This window comes from Strix aluco, chromosome 5 (genome assembly GCF_031877795.1).
Source record: "Strix aluco isolate bStrAlu1 chromosome 5, bStrAlu1.hap1, whole genome shotgun sequence".
In the NCBI taxonomy this organism is placed as follows: Eukaryota; Metazoa; Chordata; class Aves; order Strigiformes; family Strigidae; genus Strix; species Strix aluco.
Window position 1 is genome coordinate 16,274,573 of NC_133935.1, and position 23,198 is coordinate 16,297,770.

Consider the following 23,198-nt stretch of genomic DNA (forward strand, 5'->3'; position numbering starts at 1 on the left):
TACATTTGATTGTGTCATCTTAACAAAGCCACAGTAAGAGAGATTTCTTTAGGAATTATCACTGCTGGAATTACAAAGGCAGTTAAGACACAAACTCTAGGATGCTGTCCCACAGGCTAGGCAATCCAGCATGCTAGAGGAGGGAAGCACCTCCTGAAAAATGCCTTATCAGCACAGACACAGTGTATGTAAACTACAGAAAGGAAAAAAGTTTAAACTGCTGAAAGCATGAGGAGAATTGTGCAGCTTGCCTAATCCTTTTCTCACCACCAAATCCTTAACATTCAGATAAAGAGTCACTATTTCTCTAAGTTATAGAAGGTACACCACTAATCTACCACTACACTACTTGCGTGTTTAAACAAGATAGCAAGATGTGTATCTAGTTTTTGGAACACATCCTTGGAAGAGGGAATAATCATGAACATATATGCACTCTAGGACAGAACACAGTTATGGGATGGAATACAGACTGAGAGGTTCACATGTAAAAGGATATTGATTTTATATGATCCAGATCTTCTCATAAGTATTATTGTAAAACTGGCAAATTAACAGCACTGGCAGAAGGATGCAGTTTTATTATTATTTTAGATAAGCATGCTCAATACAGCTAGTAAGTCTTTGCTACATGTATTCAGTGAATGCTACGGTTTACAGAAAGTAGGATCTTTAATGTAATTTTTAGTTCACAGCTATGCAATCACCCAGGTAGGTTACTAGTGCCAGGGACAAAGGCCTCAGAAAAACTTTTAGGACTAAATTTGATTTCTTAATACCACCTCCATTTTTTTTTTTCCATGAAGATGCAGTATTTCTGAAGAGGACCAATATTTTGGCCCATCAAAATCAGAAATACATAGTATACAACGCAAGCTGTGGGGGAGATGGAAAATAATTCTGAACAATACAATGGTATGCTTCCACATACTTCCTTAGAAAAGACTATTAAAATAATTCAAAACCAACTACTACATCTTAAGAGCTCAAACTGCTTCCTCCTATGAGTGTAACAGAAAGATATACAAGTAGGCAGAGTGAAAGGAATCTTGTACAGGAGAGTTTGGGGCAGATTTTATATAATTAAAGGAGTTGCAATGATATAATAGGGTAATAGGAGGCAACAGGAAAAGTAAACAATGCAATATTATCACAGGATCAAAACATACACATTTTCACACTAATACCTCAAAAGTCTTAGGCCCAGTAAGTTTTGGGGAAGTATTGTATTTATTAGAATACATCTACATTATGATATTCAGGAAAGTTAATACGATTAGCTTGTCATAAGAAGAAATATTTAAAAGCATATTAAATGCCCATGGTTGTTCTACCATCAAGACACTATATAGCTCTCATCCACTTTCCTTCAACACAGGAATTCCTGATTGTTACCATCAGCTTCAATGTGGTTGCATTTAGCCACTAGAATACTAATGTAGTGGGAACCATTTGAGTCCTTTTACAAGGCTCTGTTTAGCTTGTGTGCCCAAGTACTACTGCCATCTACGGAAGAACAATAGCCTTATATTACTGTCATATAAACAGCCTCTTCAAAACCAGAGGAAAGCCATGCTTTTGAACTAATAAGTCATCTCTATTGAGGCAGTTGCACGTAGCCAGAAAGTACGGTAGAGCAGAAAAGTGAATCCTAGTTGGCATTTGAGCAACAGCTATGCTGAGGCTTATACAAGCCACAGGAAGCTATATAGCATAATGTTTTTTCCATATTATTTAGAACACTGCAGTATGTCACGTAATAAAGGCTGTTTGGCAAGCTAATATTGGTACTTTTGACAGCAGAGTGTTTTGGGATGATCCATCTAAAGCATCAAATATTCAACCTTTTAAGAAGAAAAAAAATTAAAGATATCACAGTATTAAAAACAAGAAATCACGAAGGACAGGAATAAAAGTTTAGGCTGAAAAAAAAAGTCAAAAAAGCAGAAGACCATATAAGGCAGAGAAAGTGATGCAGTTCAATATCGAACAAGGCCTAAATGGCAAAAAAATATCTCTGTGGCAGCATTTGAGGAGACTGGGAAAGAGAAAAGACACCAAATACAAGAAAGCTAAATATTTGTAGTGAGCCAAAACAAAAGAAACAGTTACTTTTGTCATAAGGATGAAAGCAAACAAAAAACAAAACAAAAAAGACATATGCTAAGAATGCCTGAAAAAACAGGAGAGAGAGTACTTTAACCATTTTATTTTCAAAATTCTAAAATTAACCACTTTGACTCATCCAAATACTTTCTATTTAGCTGAGCAAACGTACAGAAAGAATTATAGAACATACTCAGTTATGGACTTTTACTTCGGGCTATTCCATCTGCAAGCAAGAAGTAACTCACATTATTCAATGTCAGAGACAAGAATGAAAACAGTCTTCAAAAAAGATGGTTCCAAACACACTGTCAGATAAATATATGCACATTCAAAATATCTGCTAGTACAACTCAACTTTTTCTTCTAACCTTAGCAAATTCAGCTATTGGCTAAGACTTTGCACCTTATACACATGCTTTACAACCTTCCACATAATGCAAAGAGAAAGACTAGGTATTTCCTGTTTGCATGATACTGAGAATGTCCTACACAAGTTATAGCAGTGTACAACTTAACGGTGCATTGGCTTGGCTTATTAGCCATGAATACCTGTTCTGACTTCTCATTACAAGGACACTTGAAACTAAATTCCATAAGGGCTCACACTAATCAAGTTAAGACAGCCTAATACAGGTTCTGATGTCAGCTGAACCATGATAGTGGTCCACGCACACACCCAGAATCTGTGACAAATGCAATTACAGCAACAGCTCAACTCTTCTGCACAGGAGGCTACATTAAGGAGCATCAGCATGTTTTTGCTGCTGGCTAAAACCACAGAGTTGCTGTAACTGAGCTGATACAGTAAACTCATTAAGCCATGATAAATTTAATAGTGACTTTAAGATGAATGCCTCTTCCACTTAACTGTGCTGATATCCACCTGTATATATCCTGGGAGAAGCATTAATTACAGTTCTGAAACTCTCTAATCAGAAGGTACTTTTGTCCAATGCTTGGACATTACCTTCATATAACACCTAATTTAAGCTGTGGGACGCCTTTCCACAGGATGTTGTGGCTGCTAAAGTTTACAAAGGCTCATGCACCAAAAATTGAAAAACATTGCCACTGGCTCAGGAAATCCGTGAGCCACTGATTACTAAATACTGGGAGAGTGTTCTAGTGAAGTAACACAACATGCTTCCCCATTCTTGTATTCTTACTTCTAAGCCTGTTACTGGCTACAGTCTGAGGTAGGATATGGGGCACTGTGGATGTTTGGTCTAATCCAGTATAGTCATTCTTCCAACAAGAATGCTTGTAAACAGATTCTTCTGTCCTAATCTCTAAAATGATAGCAATTAGCCAAGATTCAGATTACATTCAACCAGAATCAATATACCTTCTCCTTTCACTTATAATTAATTGGAAGTTAGAGAACAAAAATCTTTTGATATGAGCAGTATCTCAGCAGAGAACAAACCAATAGGAGTCTCATTTCTTTGAGAAGGGAATAAAAAAATATAAAGTTGGTAAATTTACATTTATGCTCCATCTTGTCACCCAAATTCCCATTCATTCAGCTGAATATTTCTGGTATCTTCCTGGTTTTATTACAATTATTTAGCAGGTATAAAGAGGTTGTAGGCTTACGGTTCACATTTTTGGAACTTATTCAAGCACTGAAACATTTACATAAAAACTCATTTTTCCCAGCAAATCTAACAGATAATCATATAACTTACCTTTTCCTGGTCAGAAGACAGAGGTGGCTCCACTAAAAGAAGCCTCTGCTCAGAGATGTCCTCTTCAAAGGCTGCCTGTATTGTTGCAGTGTCAGACATGTGTCCTTTTCTGAGCCGTAGACCTGGCTCTGGAGAACCAGCATTATCGAGTTCCGTTAGTTCATTCATGAGATGCTGGGAGACTTCTCAAATATTCTCTTTCCTCTTGGTTCGGTTTGGCTGATTATGTGTTGTCTCTGAAAGACAAACAGTTTGTATAACTGAACCAAAGTTAAAGAGTGTTAAGAGTTGGCTGGAAAAAGAGCCACTTCCTGGTATGAAGTTCATGCCCAAGCTCCATCATCTGGGCTAGGTTTCACCAAAACTAGGACACTAAACACTGGTACAGCTGCTCAGGTAATAGCAAGCAAGCAGAGTTCAAGCAGCAACTAACTTTAGACAGACTGCAAGGAAGGCAACAGTACACACAGTGATTATGTTTCCCTTGCTTAAATTAACATGTTCACAATTACTGCTAGTAATGGGTCTGTACCTTTACTGGTATAAGGAATTAGATCAGATTTAAACACCATTCATTCCATCACAGCAATAAGAAACAGATACTTCCCCCAGAAACCCATAATCCATGATTTCTACTCAGAAAGTAACTACATTTTACACTTAATACTGCAAAAAGGACTGGGGCTAAATTTAATTCAGAATGCTAAAGATTTGTAGAAAATTACCTAATGACAACCTGTTAATCTGAGCCCTCATCCAAGAGTATGATTGGTTACCTATTTATCTTGTTCATCACTGTGTGGTGGTCACTTCAATAGCCAGCCAAGAGATACCTGTTTGACACTGGTAGCCTTGGGAAGCACAATAGCCAGAGCACTTTGCAATGAGAGTGCCAGAAACCATCAGAATGAATTAGCGCTCAGCCGAGGCTTCAGAATCCCTTTGAATGAGAATCTATCTGTTTTGCACTAATCACTTGGTGTCATTCTATTACTGTAGCATCCAAGTCCTTAGATGTGACTAACACATAACATTAAGATAACCCATCTAACAAGTTTTAACTTGCCAGGGTGCATAATTAGATTGGAATTTTAGTGCCTAATAAAAGATGGCGAACTTTGTCATAATGTAGGAGGGCAAATCAAAAATACAAGATGGGGGATTGATATTGACAGTCTTATAATAAAATGTCACCTCCAAAAAGCCAACAAACAATATACTCCTTCCTTTTAGGGACTAACCTCATTTACATATGATCACTGCAAGATAATTCTCAGCTCTGACAAATGTGCTATAGCTAATTTTTCTGCAGCAGTTTGTAATATTATATCCCCTCAGCTGCCTGGCAATCCCCAGAGGGCAGAGCTGCTAATGAGCAGGTAACAGACTTTGCAGAACTAAATGATACCTCAGTTGCTCGAGTTCAGTATGGCACACTGCTTTAATCACCCAAGAAGGTAAGTTTACAATATGACAGCAGAGCAGATGGTACGCCCACCTTCCTGCTAACTCCACTACAGAGTCAGTAACCTCCATCTGAGAAGTAACATCTAAAATGGCCACAGCTGTTTACTTGGTAAACACAAGAGCCACAGGACTATTGCCCCATGAGAATTAAGACAAGGTTTAACAACATTACACAGGAAGCCCAATGAAGAAATTGAGCAAGTGGATTTTCAGACTAAGAACAAATATTTAGAAAGCCACAGAACAACTGAAATCTTGACTGTTTTTGTCTTATTTCAAGCAGCCAATTCACAATTCTGTTTACGCAAGAAACATGAAGACATCATCACATTGCCATTTGGCAAACTGATCTAGGGAGAATGAAAGAGAGTATGCAGCTAGAACTTCCTGGGGTCTTAGTTTAAACGACAACTTAAGAGACTTATGTCAGTACAGTACATTGTATCAATCTGAAGCTGTAGCTAAAACAAAAAAAATGCAAGTAAGTAGAGCAGTTGTTTGTAAACAACAGTTACAAGCACACATGCACACACCCCTACCTGATATTCCACACAATATTTCAAACAGGTAGTTAGTTGAAAAAGCCATACTTAGTTTCATGGATTGTTCAATTTGCATTAGACATTTAACCAGCAAGTTTTACTAGTTTTTCCTTCTACCAGCTTTAAGCAATAGAATTGCCATTGTGTGTTGCATTACCTGTTATATTGCCTAAGAGCATGTCCTTACATCACCTCTATGACATTGTGGGAGCAATGCTCAAAGAGACACAGTAACAACCAACACAACAGGCTTAACCACATTTGGCTAAGATGCTTCTGAAAGGATTGCCTAATACAAGAAGATACAAGAATACCAACAGACTTCTTAAATCAGGCCTTGAAGATTTACTTCACCAGCACTCACTGCCAAGCAATCACTAAGGTTAAAAATTAAAGATGCATTTCACCTCCAGTGAGTGAGATTTGCATTCATCAGTAGAGCTGAACTGTAGAGCTCTGCATAAGTAGAACTTACTGTTTCTTGAAGTTACAGTGGAGTTGCTCAGTGAGCTAAGCTGTTTCCATGTTGTCCTTCATGCAGGATCCTTTTAGTGCTAAATATGCTTGCCCTTACTGAACATGCAAAGGTAAGCAAGACAAAAGATAGTCCAAAAGCATCACTACTGTTTTTTAGTCCTTTTAAAAAATATACTACAAAGGCCAAAAATGCATGCCTGAATGCAACATGGATATACCAACAGAAAAGTGCTAATAGCCAGAACTATTTGTTCACAAGTGAAAGAAAGCAGTCTGAAAATATGAACAGGAAAGGCATAGTCTTTAATTTCTATTTTAAAGTTCCTATGACTCCACAGTTCAGTGAAGGGTTTGAATGACTAAAATGACCTTTTCCTAGGAAAACAGGAAGTATCGTCAGTAGCATCTAGCCAGAAGACAATGGCTGAAACATTGTGAAGAGAATTATTGCCCCATTCTGTCTCTAAGACTAGGCAGTTCATGAAAATAAAAACTAGAAATTGGAAAGCTATGGAACATTTCAGGTCTTGGAAGAGATTGTTTTGTCTTTCACTGAGATTACAAATCTTGTATCCAAGTCCTTTAACTTTTTTGTAGCAGACAAAAACTAAAAGATTTCATTAAAATTAGCTTCAATTTAAAGAAGAAGTTGCCATGTACAACTTAAAAATCTACTTAATGATTTCATACATAATAAGCATAATATCAGCATCTAGATCAATTCGTGAGTTCCTGCTGTGTTTAAAATCAGCTGAGAAAAGTATCTACAGAGTTTGGTTGGTTGGGTTCGGTTTTTTAAGATAGAAAACTTCTAAAGGCTAAGTCAACTTTTAGAAAGGACTTACCAGTTTAATACTATCATAGTTCTAAACACAGCCTAGAAACACAAAATGCAACACTCTATTAGTCAACTTAATATGCTGCTGTCACCACACAACCTACAACAGCCTAAGTGGTCATCACTCCCAGGTGCTCATTCCACCCCAGTTCAGAAGTCAACCCCACAGCAAGGAGAGTCAGTGCCAGTTTCAGGCTGTAGACAGATACTCGTCATGTTTCTGAAGACAGAATCAGAAGGCAATACTATTTCAGTAGTTCACCACAATTGTGCAATGTCAGAGGAGTCAACATCCACAATTACAGCATATTTAGGACACTGCTTCACTGCTCAAGATGACAAAGAAAGAGGAGCTGCACAAACTTAAGCACCACAAGATGATGCTACTATTCTTTGTACAATCTTCCTGGATATGCCTCAGGATAAGTGATACAGAATTCACCTGGCATGAGGACTGGTTTTCGACCCAAGATAAACAATGCCACATAGCAGCAAAAGAAAGCACACTAAGTATAGTGTTTGTAGTTAAATTTAAGAGATCTGCCACTCCCTTTTTAGGATAAAACAGTGCCAGGGTGGTCAGACTACCTCCCACTACCCCTAAGCAAAGCAATCTCTCCAGCATTCAATTCTTCTCACTATGTTCCACCTATAAGCGGCACAAGAACGACCCCTTCAAAGCTATTTCGTTCTGTCTGTAGCTGGTATTTGGAAGAATGAAAATTGCATCCTCCTCCATTCCCCTCTCTCATTGATCCAACAGCCTTTCTGACAGAAACTTTCCGAAGGCAATGGCATCCACTGTATGCTCTTTCCTTGCTAATCTTCTTCAAAGCATCCATTAAACTAGCATAAGCAATGTATACACACTAGATGAATCTCATAAGATTAGCTCATTCTCCCTAACAGAGCTTAGCTGTCAAAAGAACAAAAGGTCATCATGAAAATTCCAGGCTACATCACTTCTCAGAATATTAATTAATGTTTAATAAAGGGCTTGAGTGCCTGAAAAGTCTTGTAAGAGATACTATCTCAGTCTACAAACTTTGCCTTGCCCCTGTCGATGTACAGCTACAACAGCATCACTAGTTGGCTAGCCACATCTGTGCCAGCAGAATGGCAAAGCTAATTGAACCATGAACCACCTAGGGGTTTGTGGTGGTTTGACCTTGGCTAAATGCCAGGTACCCACCAAGTCGCTCTATCACTTCCCCCCCTTTCCCCTTTTTTTCTCAATAGGGCAAAGAAGGGAAAGAAAATAAGACAGGAAAACAAAACAGCCCTTGTGGGTAAAACAACAGGAGTTTTAATATAAGCAAAGCGAAGCAAAGGTCCGCACGCGGAAGCAAAAAAAAAGAAAACAGATTTATTCTCTACTTCCCATGAACAGGCGATGTCAGGCCTTCTCAGGAAGCAGGGCTCCGATACGTGTAGTGGTTGCCTCGGAGGACCAAGGGTGACCCCACCCCCTTCCTCCTTTCTCCCAGCTTTATACTGAGCAGGCGTCATATGGTCTGGAATATCCCTTTGGTGAGTTCGGGTCAGCTGTCCTGGTTGTGTCCCCTCCCAAGATCTTGCCCACCCCGTCCCACTGTGGGGGGGAAATGTCAGAAAGAGCCTTGGTGCTGTGTAAGCACTACTCAGCAGTAGCCACAACACCAGTGTGCTATCAACACCCTGCCAGCTCCCAGCATAAAACACAGCACCATGGGGGCTGCTACAGGGGAAAACCAATTCTGGCTCAGCCAGACCCGATACAGGGTTGAACAGCTTTACCAAATTCAAAATTGCTTAGACTAGGCCTTAGTAACAAAACAGGCACAACTCCATTTCCAGAACTGTTAGCATAGGTACAAATGACAAAGCACTTCCAGTACAACCCATGGGCAGATTGTTCATGATAAGAACGCAGCTTATATAGGGTAATGGAGGGGATTTTTTGTCTATAAAATAGTTGATTCTAACTACCTTGACTGAAATAAGGTATACTAAACAAAATGTAGCTTTCTTGGCACATTGTATTTCTACTACTACCATCTTCTGGTAGGGAGGTTCTGTCACAAGTAGTCCCTCCCAAATGGTATAACACCACCAACAGTATTCAGTAACATCACACAAAAGCTTAAATTATTCTCAGGTGACACTGGCATCATCCTATCACCCATCTGGTTCCCTTACTCCCTACCACCACTACTGATGCTCAGCTGAGATAACAGTGAGCTGTTAGCAACATGTTGGGTTTCATGCTTTCGTGTTTTTTTGGGGGGGGGGAAAGGCCATTATCTTCAACTTTCTGCCTACATGGCACTCTGGTCCTTTTACCAGGGAAATTACAATATAAAGCAGGCATATGCAGTCTGGGTAAGGGAAAGACGAAGAAGTAGTCAGATAGCGAGCCCTGTGTCACATGAGTTAAGACTGCTGTTGAGTGTCACCTACATATGTGGCCTAGATAACCCACGCTGAGTCACTTATTAACTATATGGGGTATCCACTGATTGGCTGCTTTTTTCATTATGCATAGAGCAAAGCAGAAAATATAAGAAATCCCTACATTTTAAGTAGATTTGATTCAAGAGTATAACTTGAAATAAAGGATTTTTATCTTTTTTTTTTCTTAGTCTTCCAAAGATTGAGCTGCCTTTTTCAATTAAGGAATTAAACCACCACAGCAACATCCCAAATATTCTCCAAAACTACAGTCAAAAACAGAGCAAACAAGGGTATGTATGAACAGGGGAAGGAGGAAAAAAAAAAAAAAAAAAAAATCACAGAAAACCTTGTTTTCTCAAATGTACCCTAAAGAAAATGAATCAGGCTGTAAAAATTCTTTGGAGGTCATCTTTAACAATGAGGAACAATGAGGAAGCAATCCAGCACCTCTTCTCTTAGATGTAATTTCCCTAGATAAAGAGACAGCTACAAAACAAAGATTAGACTCCCGCGGAGGGTCAGTGGCCAAAAAGCTGTCTTTGTAACTTGTAAACTGTCACTGGACACTTTAGCCTAAGCTATTTCACAGCAGGCTGCAGAGGCAAACAATCAAGCACATTCTGATGCATTTGGATCCAAAGAAAGGGAACAAGCCAGCAGCCTGCCTACATTAACGAACTGCTTCCATTTCAGAGGATCCCATTACATTGTTACAACATTTGTCCAATTTGTACTGCAAATTGGACTCCAGTTTTGTAACTGGGTTAAGCGTTATGTCAGAGGTTGGCCCACCCCCAGTGCACCATGTCCGGTTGTTACAGACTGGATGACTGCTGTAAATTAGTTTTGCTCTTCAATAAACCAAACCCAGAGAATTATCACAAACACAGTACAAAACAAGGGACAGAAGTTCAAGTTCTTTCTGCATCACGTTCCACAAAAATCCACAGCCCAGACCTGGAACACTTGCTTTTGGTTCATTTTTTATTAAACGGCTGTTTCTCCAAGTGAGAAACATTCCATCTTTGTGCCCTTTTATGATTTTATTTCTATGGCATTTTAGTAACTCACACCAACTTACTTCACTGTTGCCAACAACAAAAAGATGCAGTTGGTTTTTGTTAGTAACACTTTGGATCACAGACTGTCTCAAAGTGAAAGACTGAAATTAGACATTACTTTCCTCTTAAGCGAAAATTTAGAATACATCCTTTTAACTACTGCCTCAAGGACATCCAATTCACAGAACTGTTGGATGAAGATGAAGAAACCAAAGTCCGTGGAGCAGGCACTAAAGTCCAGCTAGACTACTAAACTGAAGTTACATTCATTTAACCCCTCTAGGCAGAGATCTTTGCATGAGAATGTAAACAGCACCAAGATCAAAGGCAGCAATCCAGAGAGCAAAGTTCCTCTAGCTTGGCAGGTACAAGACTCTCCTAGGAAGCATAAATTTGATTCTCTCTAGAAACTGAACCGAAGTCTTTTACAACTCAAGAAAATGCTCTATGGCCTGGAGCAACTGTACAAAAACAAACACTACCACTTTGCTTTTAAAACCAATGGGAATACACACGTTTTAGACTGCAAACTTCAAGCAGTAAAGCATTTAAGACAGTTGCCTTCAGTGCTTCTTACTGGCTTGTTTGGACATCTCTTTACTTAGATGCCATCACTGTGCAGATTTAGAGGCTGGCTGGTGCCAAGAGGGGGCAGCCCCACTCTTCCCTGGGTGGGCAAACAGCTCCACTTCTCTGTGGCTTCTTCCAGCCACCGCCCTGAGGCACTCCAATGTCTGTCACAACCCATTTCAGGTGGGAGTCTGGAAAAACATTCACCCAGGGAGGAGAATGAGATAATCATTTACTATCTAACTAGCAAACTGAAATGGCTCAATACATAGCGCTTAGGGATATGGTGTAGTTGAGAATGGTCAGTGTTAGGTTAATGGTTGGACTAGATGATCTTCAAGGTCTTTTCCAACCTAGATGATTCTGTGAACTATCAAAGAACCAGCATGGACAACATGACAGAAAGGGTAGGACCACACACCCGAGATTTTAATTCTATTTTATATGCAGTATATTCCCAACCTGTTAAGGACTGACAGTTATCTGTTTGCCCAAGCCTTTAATTATCATATAGGTACATATCACAACTTTATCATGACCTGTTGACCAGCTGCAGACCACAACTGGCATAGCAAACCAGACACCTTACCAAGATTACTAATTGTAATACAGCGGTCAGGATCTCAGAAGCTTGGTTGCAAATAGCTGACTATCACTCTTCCCAGTTTTTGGAAGCACGTACTCTCTAGTTTTACTGATAATCTTAGTAAGCTTTATTCATGAGGTTATGAACTTGCTCGTCAGTGTTTTATTTTGTGGCTGACAGATTTGGCCTACAAAATATGTTTGCATTGTTGTACTTGTAAAAAGATAAGAACAAAGAAAACTTAATCCTTTCTTTACACTCAACAGCATTTCTTCAGTTGAAAACAGCATATATCCCTCTCCTCAAAAACCATAATGTTGTTTTGCCACAAGTCAGGTAACTAAAAATTTGCTGCTTTTCTTAGCAAAAAATGTTCCAAGAACACTGTAGGAATAACCAACATTCACACCCACAGCATTGTATCAGTCTAAGATCAAAGTGGTGCAGCATCTTTGTCAGAGGCTTTCTTAACCACCAAAACTCAAGCAAGACAGACAGATCTACTGTAACTAGACTACACCTAATTCCTGTCAGTCAGAAGCAGATTTAGTCAAATAGCTGAAGTTCTAGATAAGACCATATGAATTACATATCTTAACTTCCTTAATGCAATAGCCAAAGAATAATTTGCTTTTTAAAAGTTAATCACTGTTGAAAGTTGAGAAATAAGCTGAACTGAAATTTTGGTCTCCTCTACCATTTAGTGCCACTCTTTCAGATACACATTTTTTCACTGTTTGACATCATCTCAAATTCTGAAACAAGACCAAGGACACTGATAGCACAATACATCACTGATGTAATTCAAAAGTGGAAATGTTAAGTTAATCTTTTACTTTTCACTGTCCTGTAACAAAGGACAGATAGCAAAACACCCACAGTCTACTTATGATACTCTATTAGATTACTGCTACAATTCTAAGAACCAAAATTGTATCTGTATACATGCAAGCCCTTCATGTAGAGATGCAGATTAAACTCAAAAGACATCTACAGGACCTAGACCAAGTCACTCGCACAAGAAGCCATCTTGCTGTGGTTTGTTTTACCATCTTGGCATAAGACTTTTTGCTAGTGTAGCTGTGTTCCCTACAGAGGCTTTTGCTAGTGTAGCTGCAGCCTGCAGTCTAATCAGCACAGCTATGCTAGTATAAATTTTAAGTTTGAAACAGTTTAAGACCATAAATATGCTCCAAGTTAATTTTCAAGTAACCATGAAGCATTTGGGGAATATACACATTAAATGTTTTGCATGACTTAATATCACCTATTGATGCATTCAGATAGCCATATAGGGGGAGGGGAGGTTGATCCATGTCTCTTCCAACTCAAAAAAAACCCAAACAACCAAAAAATGCCCCCAAACACGCATTGGAATTGTCCGTTAAAAATGGCGTAGTGAGCTGTGGCAATGAGGAGCACTTCACTTCTACATACTCTCAGTGAAAAAATATACTGTCCCTTCTTTAGAGCATGTAATTGATAACACTGGTAACAGAGCTACATTGCTTGTTCAGTAAAATGAGGACTGGCTGTAACACTGGATGAATGACAATCAGCATCATTAAAGGAAAATAAAGATTATTTTGTTATGTCAAACTATTTACAGTAGATAACTCACAACAGAAGATAGTGACAGCAGGAGATTAAGCAAAAAATTCCTCAGAGGAAATAGACACAATATTTACATTTATAAAAATACCTTATTACAAAACAGGAATAAAACCATAATTTCATATAAAACAGAAAAAGTTGGAGCTAGACATCCAGAGATAGAACACATCATTTACTATAATTATAAAATTCATAAAAGAAAACACAAGAGTATTATGTGAAGCACTTACACTAAGTAACAGTGGCTATATCTCACAATAGAGCACTACTGGCTACCCTCAGACCTACACAGGTCACCACAAGGCAAGAAAAGAGAGAAAAGAGAAGATGCCTCCAGGATCCTTTACTCTGCCCTGCTTGGGAGCCAGGAGTCATAAGAGGGTTTGCAACACCGTTCCTGGACTTGTAATAGGCAGGATTTGTAGACATTGAATGGGGCAGGGACATCATAACCATGCAGCCCTGTAAATACAGCACTACCAGTAGGCCATAAGCTTCATATTGAGCTGCAAGGCCTCAAGACTGAGACTTGTCAGGCCTGCTCTGTTTGAACTTTTCTTGACCTGCCTTTTACACAGTTTAGCTGTGACAGCAGCTTCTCTAATTGACTATATGTCTATGGCTAATTTATTTTAGTTTTGTTTACCTTGGTGTGATATAACCTCCACTTACCCTCCACAGAAAGAGGTAAATACAATGATGTCGAGAAACATTGGCCTAGCATGACAGAGGCCCAGAGAAATAGAGAGAGGGGATGCAGTACAGAGGGGTACAGGCATGGGATAAGAGGTGGGGCACACGCTTGCCACCATAGACCCCATGGCTATAAACAACTCACTAATGGTCAGTCAAAAAAAAAAAAAATGCAGACCTGAAGCTGGACAAACCTGGCTTTAGGGGTAACAAAGAAATAGTAACTAACATACATAAAGGGCACCATATATAGTAAATTCAGACACAACCTCAAGCTACAGACCAGTGAAGAAAGGTGTGAAAGCATGTCAGCAAACATACAAAAAACCCCAAGTGAATCCTAGAAGGAGGAAGAAGAAACAGGCAACATCAACATCATACTCCTCCCAACAAATGACTCCCAAGGCTGACGACCTCCCTTTATCCTCTCCAGCAGTCCAAAGCTACTGACTTAAAGACTCAGCAAAGCAGTGGAAGGGTGAAAGTAACTCCAAGAGAAGAGACAGAAACCAAAAGATAATCGAGCTACAATTTTAGCTGCATTTGGCAACATTCTCCCATATGCAAGTACTCTAACTGCAATATTCTTAATTTTTCTTTAAGAATTAAATCTAGACTAACTATTCTTGAGTCAAACTGTTAAGATCTCCATTATACAAACAATAAACTCTTAGCTTTACTTACACACACATTATTTTTATATACACACACAAACAAGGGGTGCTTCCTCTTCGCCCATAAACAAGAATGTAACAACATGGATGGAGTCCTCCATTCCTTCTCCCATTTTGCAACTCTGAAGAACATTGTTAGTCTTTAAAGTGTTACAAGAAAATTACAATATAATAACAAAGTCTGAAACAGCCTCAGGAAACGCAGTCAAATGAGCTGTCTGAACTTGTAACACATTCTGTCCCCAGAGGGAACTCTTTGTGCCAGGGTGACCCGGTCAATGCTGTTTTGTACCAAAGGGCTTTTCATACATGTATATGTGCTCCTGCAACAGCACCTAAACACAAAAACCAGTGAGCTAAGCAGTCACTGTCTGCACTTTATGTTTGCAGAAAGAAGTTCTAGACATCATAGAAGACACTCAATTTCTTTAAAAAAAACCCTAAGAACAGGAAGGAAACATGGTCAAGTTGATAAGCATCCACACTTTTAAGAGTAGGAAGGGTAGGAATTTGGGTTGATTTCCTGGACAAGGGCCCAGACAGGAGGAACACGAGCAGAGAGCAAGAACTGGGTCAGCAAACTACTGAATAGTTATTTGTCCTAGTTTTCAAATACTCACTGAAGGTACTCTTACTCCAGTCTAACTGCATCTATAAAGGGGTGTTAATACATGTAGAACTATTCAGATAAACTATTCTGGAAAGAAGAAAAAATACCTTCTGCTGACACACCTAGTGTCAATGAAGTTATCAAATAAGGGATCTTGTTCTAGTATAAATCTGTTCCCTTGCTGTAAGAAGAATAAGTTATCTAGTACAATTTTGATGCAAAGACTAACTACCATGTCCATGGCTGCGACTGGGAGGCAACACAGCTCTTCAGATTCATCTGATGTGCACAGACAAACAGTGATCATCAATATGGACAAAATGCAGGCCAAGCTTCTCAGTAGAGACCAAGTGCTACATATAGGAGCCAACCACTAATCTGAATGCCAAAGATGTACTTGGAAACCTAGCTAAGAACTCTGTACAGGGGGTCAGCTGTAAACAGAGCATAAACACTGTCTTATCCACTTCTAAAATCCCCAGGTATACAATTAGGAAAAGCATGAAAGGTTCTTCGAGTATTGACAGCACAGCAGTGGCTTTCTGAAAAAAAGCAGACACTGACAGATTCGTAAGTCCTAAGAGAAGACAATAATCAGTGTTGTGAATTTAATACATTAGAAGAGAGCAGAAGTAAAATCTTGGAGAACAACTGACCTGCCCAGATAACCAGGCAAACCTGATCTATGTAGACAAGCAAGCAGCTGTAGCTAAGGAAACAAGAGTACGAAGTGACACAAGCCTTGCACTATGAAATACAAAAACTGGTATCTATTTTTATCATATACTAGTTAATCAGTAATATTTCAGAAGTTTTACATCACATTTCACACATTTACTAAATGATCTGAGAAAGGATTTGCTTTGCAATAGCAAGGAAATTTTTTTTTAAAACCAGAGCTGACCACTCAAAATTGCAGCAAGATTTCGACACAGCACAAGGTTTCCCAATCTTCTTGTCTACAGCCACAGCACCACAACCCAAAACAACAAGAAGTGAAAATACCAAGCACCGCCGGTCAGCCAAGGTAAGGACACAGAATTAACAGATGGTGACCTCAAACACAAAAATAAGTTGTTCTTGACAAACAGGTAAACCTTGGAACTCCTTGCTGCAGGATGAGGATTCACAGGGAAGCTAGAGAAACTCACAGGATAAATCCATCAAAGGGTATTAAGCACGTGAAGCCACCTTTAGCTCTAGAAGCCCCTAAATACCAGTGCATGTCTATCATATATTGCTTGTATATCGGTGCTTAGAAGCTATTTTCTTCCTTAGGGCATGGGCATCCTTACTAAAACCTTAAGAGTCTTCTCTGAGGAAGGATGACAAGGGGCCTAATGAGTAAAAACAAAACAAAACAAGGAAGAAAAATTATTATTAGACAGAAAATTAAAAACCCCACAGAAGAGAGGATGAGGGTTAAAACAGAAAATTTTTCAGGGACACCAGGCAAAGCACCCTAACAACGCCAGTAACTCCCCAATGGCATCCAAGAAGCGAGTAGGCACTACCCTGAGATACTCTGGCCAATATAAGAGGACAAGAAAACAGAAAAACCCTATAGCTGCCAAATCTCATTTGCCAAGTTTTCTCCTTATCCCCTGAATGGCCAGCTTGGCTGGGACTGGTAGGTGGTCCTGCAACTTGGCCAGGCTTCAGACTCAAAGGGTATAAATAGAAATGTTAGGGACAAAGCACAGTCAAAGCCTCAGTAAGAGGTGTTGCAACCTGGCACATTTGGCCTATGCATGTCAGGATTTCATGCTGCAGCAGGGGGACACATCCAGTGAACCGTACCATGAACACACCCAGAGCACAACCCTCACACTACCCATCAACTTAACCCCAGTGAAACACAGGATCTGCTGAGCACAAGCCAGCCCAAAGCTTCTTGGTCTCTCCACTTTAGGCAGGAGGTCTTGTCACTTTGTGCATGGGTGGGACACAAGAGCGAGAAAACTGAGCAAGCGGAGTATGAGAATGTAAAGATGTTTCTGTAGCATGGCTTGGAGGCAGACTGGGTGGATATCACACAGACTACTTGAGTTACATACAAGTGTGTGGTCAAAGAGTCTCATGAGGCAGAAGCTTAAGCAGGAGCTCCACAATGAAGGTAGGATCCTGAGAGTCAGAGGAATTTCTAGTTCAACCCAGCCTGGTTTATGTTATAGCTATTCTGGAATTCCAAGTTTCAATGGAATGACTCACCTTCTTCCAGAGACTCACGGAAATCAAAACACTCAGCATGCCCCAATTTTGATTCTTACATACATTAGATAAAATCTGTTAACCACTGACTACAATTTTTACCTTCTTCCATGAATAGTGTTAAACTGTCACACAGCAATTTGATGTCATTGATTTCCACTGCCAAAGTCAGAACAGTAAGAGCAAAGGTTTAAGGAAAAACTAAAAAAAACCCCACCACACACCAAAACACAACAATAAAAACAACCACAAAACAACACCCCAAAACAAACACAACAGAAACCTGAAAAAAAACACAAAAAAAAACCCGCCCCAAAAAACAGCCCTACCAAATACCTGACACACTGCTAATTTCCCTTCTGCAGTGGAAAAGAAAGACTAGTTTAAGTCCTGTCTCTGACTCATTTTTACTCTCATGCATGTACCTAGCATTCACCTCAACTATCAACCCCAATTTGGAAGCCAAGCTTGTCACATTGTCACCTCATTTCAGAAACACACAAATTTCTTGTAAGCCTCAGTCCTGAGAAACACAATTTAGAACAACAATGAAATAAACAGATCTTGCACCTTCCCTGTGGAGTAACACACAGTAGTTATCTTAACCACTAAAATACACTTCCCAAAAACACCCAGTATTCCTAATCTACAATTTGTTACTGCTCTGACAAATAGCTGTGCTACCTATGAGGAAGCATAGATGAATTTCTCTCAAATTGTCACTGGTTCTTGAGATTTGTATTCAAGCTTGGGAAGGTTACAGTCCAAGATTCCTACAAGAAGGATGTGAAATCAACATGAAGGCTGTTTCTCCAAGTTAGCTTAAAACTAAATTTATGCAGGGGCAGGGGGGAGAAAGAAAATCCTTAAGAGTATGTGTACTATACAGCAGCTATTAAACATCTACAGTGGATGACAAAATGCATGAATTCCATTTAAATTAGAATCCCTTGATTTTTGTAGGGTCGCTCACCAAAATAACAACTTTGATTTAAATAAAACTTCACATAGTTACAGCTAAATTGTATGAAGAGGCATCAGCACAAAACCAAGGAAAGATGGAAATTTAACCATCACAGCTACATCATTCTCCATAAAATGTCCAACGTAACTCCAGATACCATATTTTCTTCAAACTCTCTGCCAAACAAACCTCTGCCTCAGTACTTGTTAAAACTGATTTATTACTGTCAAATACATTAATCCGCATGTTAATCTGCCTCAGGTCACAAAGTTGGACAGAAATGACTTTTATCAAGCCATATACAATGTTGCTTTTGGTCCACATGGGAGTTTGAAAGCAGAGCTTGGGAGAGATCCTCTACGACATAAATATTACAGCATGAAAACAGCAAGGAATGCAAAAGACTTTTCCTGTAATCCATTTACATTTTCTCTGCTTCACTTCATGGCATGTTGTTAGAGACTTAAAATTTCACTAAATGAAGGCTGAGTTTATCTTAGGATCTTGTGTCACTGGAGTTGTAAAGCATACAGCACTCACATGCCAGCTTCAAACTGACATTTCATTGCACTCCAGCGGAGGAGGGAAGGTTTGTAAGTTATACAACCTACTTCATCCATACTGCAAGTAGTACACAAAACAGAAAAGCTGGCTCAAACGTTACACTTATTACATTATGTACAATAAGTGCTGGTAGTATTTCTATACAAAGTCTTATAGCCAACAGTTTAAAGCCTTCCAGTACAGCTTCGTTATCCAGTATTTCCAACAGAAAGCAGAATTGGTTTTCACTAACAGACCACTTGCCTCCTAGTATAACCAATTCTCTAGACAACTTACCAGATGATCCAAGATTTTCAGCACAATCAAAAGTTCAAAGACAAATAAAGGTAGTTGGACAATCACTGAAGAGAAGCAGTTTTAGCATACACATCCTTCATGTTTGCTTAGCAACTGGATCACCAACAGCACAATATGCTGATACAGGTGTGTTACCTGTTACATCCCCTGAAGAAGCAGTCTCCAATACAAGCAGCAGTAATGCATACATTCTACACCTTTCCTTTTTATGTCTGCCTAGTAATTAATTTTAAGTGCCAGTAATTCTCAATTACTCCATCATTAGTGTGACTAAACGTCATTCTACAATAGGAATTACGCAACTATGCTTTGGTCAACCCCAAATACCACCACTGTTACCTGTGACTTTGAATGTTGTAACAAATAGTACACTTATAAACAGTTCATTTATTACAAAGACATTACTTAGATTACCACCCAATTCAGGAGTTCCTTCGGCTTGAAATGAGAAAGTGTTCAAATATTCTGTTACCTCAGAACACAATCTCCAAGAAGGGAGCATCAAGTTTTAAGGATGTTTTAATCACTACATAGGATCAAGCCTCTCAAAAGGTAATGAGATTTCAGGTGGTACTACAAGAACTACTGGACACATCATACTTACTGCTAAAAGAACAGGAATGTGGAATTGTACCTTTTCAAGGATGACCTTAAACTGCACAAAACATTCATGTGAGTCTTGCAGGCAGATAAGCCCTCGGGCACTTCCATAACAATGAACTATTGAAACAGAGCCAAGACATGAGTTTTCAGAGGAAAACAGTCATGGGTTCTGCAATCATGCTTTGTTTTTCACAATGACTTCACTGTGATGTGTAACAAGGGGGTATTTGAACCGGTTAACTGATACAGAAAAAGTCAGCTGGAAAGGGCTTACATGGAAGAATGAAAAACTAGTGTCCTCCTGAGAACATCTTGTACCACTTTTCCAATAGCATTTTAAGACTGCTGCTCAAAACCCAAAGTCGACCTAGCTTACCCAGTCATGCAGAGCTGTATTGTTACATCAACTCTGACCTTACCTGAGTATTTGAGATTTTTTGGTATCATCTCCGACAGTCTTGTGTATCATCTTCCTTTCCCTACACTGACCCATATATTGGAGTCCTTCCAAATCACTTGATGTAACTGGCATTTTCAACAGCATCACGCGCTAGTTAGATGTTTTGGACAGAAACGTTTATGCAAGTGCTGCAAAACTTGGTCACCCCCTCTCACTTTCTATTAAGGACCAGCTTAACTTGAAATTCTGAGTGTCTTCATGGCAGAAGACAGGAAATAGCCTACCTTTAAACTCCAGAGTATAGGATCAAGGCCAAATTAGAAGAGCTTTGCAGATACAGTAGCTAAAACCAATATGCATCTTCTCAATTATTTTAGCAACAAGTCACCTCCTACTGAATCAAACATTTGATTTTTTGTAACCCAGAAAGTTTTAATTTTTTATAACTTATCTTCTTTCCCTGCAGTCCTGGGTGATATAAGAATGCCAGAACACCTATGAAAAATCCTAATAAAAAGAAAAGGAGGCTTTGGCAAATTACACTCTGTGTTTCTGGAGGATAACCTAAAAAGACAACAAAAAAACCACCACATAAACTATTCCTTCATATCCTTCATAAGAGTGAAATAAGTTATTCAAAATTACCAGGTCATCAGAAAAATTTAGTATTCTTCTTCTAAACCAAAAATGTATTTGAAAATGCCCCTTAAGAAATATCTTACAAATCAAGTCTAAGCTACCTAGCAACTTCCTTCACTGCATTAGTGAAGCTCACAAAAAGGAAAGGATTTTTATAATACATCCATTATTGAACTGTTTTTGTAATGCTGCAGAATTCATATGGTTGCCAAATTATTAAAAAGTCACAGAGCAGGAAGCCAAAGAGCAGTTGCACTTAACCATGGACATTAAGATCATCAGGACACAAGCCTTTTTGCAGCATCCTCCCCCTAGCTTGGACTATATAAAGGTCAGAAAACCACTAAGTAAAGCTTTTGTTGACTTTGTTATGCTTTTCTCAATTCTCAGGACACCCACCTCAGAAAATAATCCATTTTGTTCCCCACTGAAGGTACAGCAGGCAGAAAGCCAATAGCTGGCACTTTGTCACATATATACTTTAGTAAGAATTATGAATAGGGTCTTCCTTTTATTTCTACAGTCATGTTCTACTAAAACAAGAAACTATTTGCCTAAAAGGCTGAGAACAGCAGAACACTGGCATTATCAGCCTCACAAGGTTGCTGTTCTAGGGAAGACAGACACGCAAATAATTGCTTAAATGAATGCAATTTGAACGGTGTTCTTCACAAGCAAATGGGTTGTATCATCCTATAATGGTCAGAAAGTACCAGATTCCACCACCACTAACTTACCTCCACAGCAATAGCATTTCTCTAAGTAATACATGCCCACAAATTCCACCAGTCATGGAGATCAGGACATAAGTTAAGGCATTAGGAAGGAAAACAGAAAAATTACATCCTTCAGTTTACACCACAGAATGGCAACCACTAAATCTGAGGAGCAGCGCACTAGGAAATGCAGTGCAGTAATCTTCATAAGAAAAGCATACCTAAACTGACAGCCCAGAAAAGCTGAAATGCATGTTCATGGCTCTTCATCTCAACTCCTTGTTACAAATGCTAAAATCCCTTTTCCTGCAGGTAAAAGCTTGCCAATATTCTCAGGACTGAGAGTATAGCCAGTCTCAGCTATACTTATCTTGGTACTGCACGGCTTTTTAGAACAGCTCCCACTGCAGACTGGGAGACAGATTTAAGTATTTCTAGTACAAGCAGGAGTTAAAGATTAGCTAAAGGAATTTTACCACTAGCTAAAGGAATTTTACCATTCAGATTAAATCTAGGAAACCAGAGGTGGTATCTGCTCTCAGAGGGCAGCTTTTACTGCCTCAATTCAAATACTCCATTTTCATCAGAAGTTCTGCATTTTACAAACAACTCAGAAACAATGTATGTTGTGGACTTGATGTCCTTATCATGGTAGCAGGTCCTAAAAGCTAGTATCACCCATCAAGTAGTTTGCACAAGAAATCAAAAGAGCACAAATAAGAGCCTTTAACAATGTCTGCAGAATTACGTGAAGAAAAGGTTTCATACAGCATGAAGGTCTGTGGCATGTTCCCTCCAGAAAAACTGCCTGTTTATTCAAATATCCATAAATATCCAATTTACTAAGACACACTTATGACAACATTTTGAGAAAACCATACTAGTCAAGCGACACACACATCCATGTTAGTAAGGAGCTAAAAACAGGAATCTCACCAGAGTGCTGTCACTAAAACAGAGAAAAGCCCACTAAAGGTTCCTACCAACAAAATGACCCTTATCTAAAAGCTGTAGAACTGCTGAACACACCCAGTGATCTCCTAACGAAATCTGTAGCAAATAAATTGTCATCCTCTAGACCTAAACAGAGCAGTACAATTGACCTCGGCTTCAAACAAGGAATGACAGTCTCTGCAATCCTCTAAGCAGATGGAACCAAAGAGGTTGGGGAAAAGAGCATTTAATTTAGTTAAGGAGAGAAGGAGGAAATCTGGATAAACAGATATGAAAAATGGCTTTAGTGTACTCATGGTAAGTCAGCCTAGCCACACCTTACCTTTGAATATATGCAGTGATCATAGCTACATTCAGAAAAATGACAATTCACATTGGCAACGACAGCTGGCAAAGACAACTAGACTTTTACATGACCTATTCAAATGCAGGCAACATTGTATGACATCTATATCTAGTATAAGTTTAGTTCTCAGCATTAGATGAAG

At 39.1% G+C, this 23,198-nt stretch overlaps 1 protein-coding gene across 4 annotated transcripts in view; it reads right to left on the minus strand.

Moving 5' to 3' along the window:
* Positions 1 to 23,198, minus strand: part of ADIPOR2 (adiponectin receptor 2) — a 46,935-nt gene that overhangs the window by 18,903 nt on the left and 4,834 nt on the right. For 3 of the 4 annotated variants that reach the window (XM_074826132.1, XM_074826133.1, XM_074826129.1), the window contains exon 2: positions 3,798 to 4,033. In XM_074826132.1, coding sequence (XP_074682233.1) covers positions 3,798 to 3,965 — 168 coding nt within the window. In that variant the 5' untranslated portion in view covers positions 3,966 to 4,033. Of the gene's footprint in view, positions 1 to 3,797; positions 4,034 to 21,977; positions 21,997 to 23,198 lie in introns of those variants that run through there. The other variant, XM_074826131.1, reaches the window with a different exon arrangement.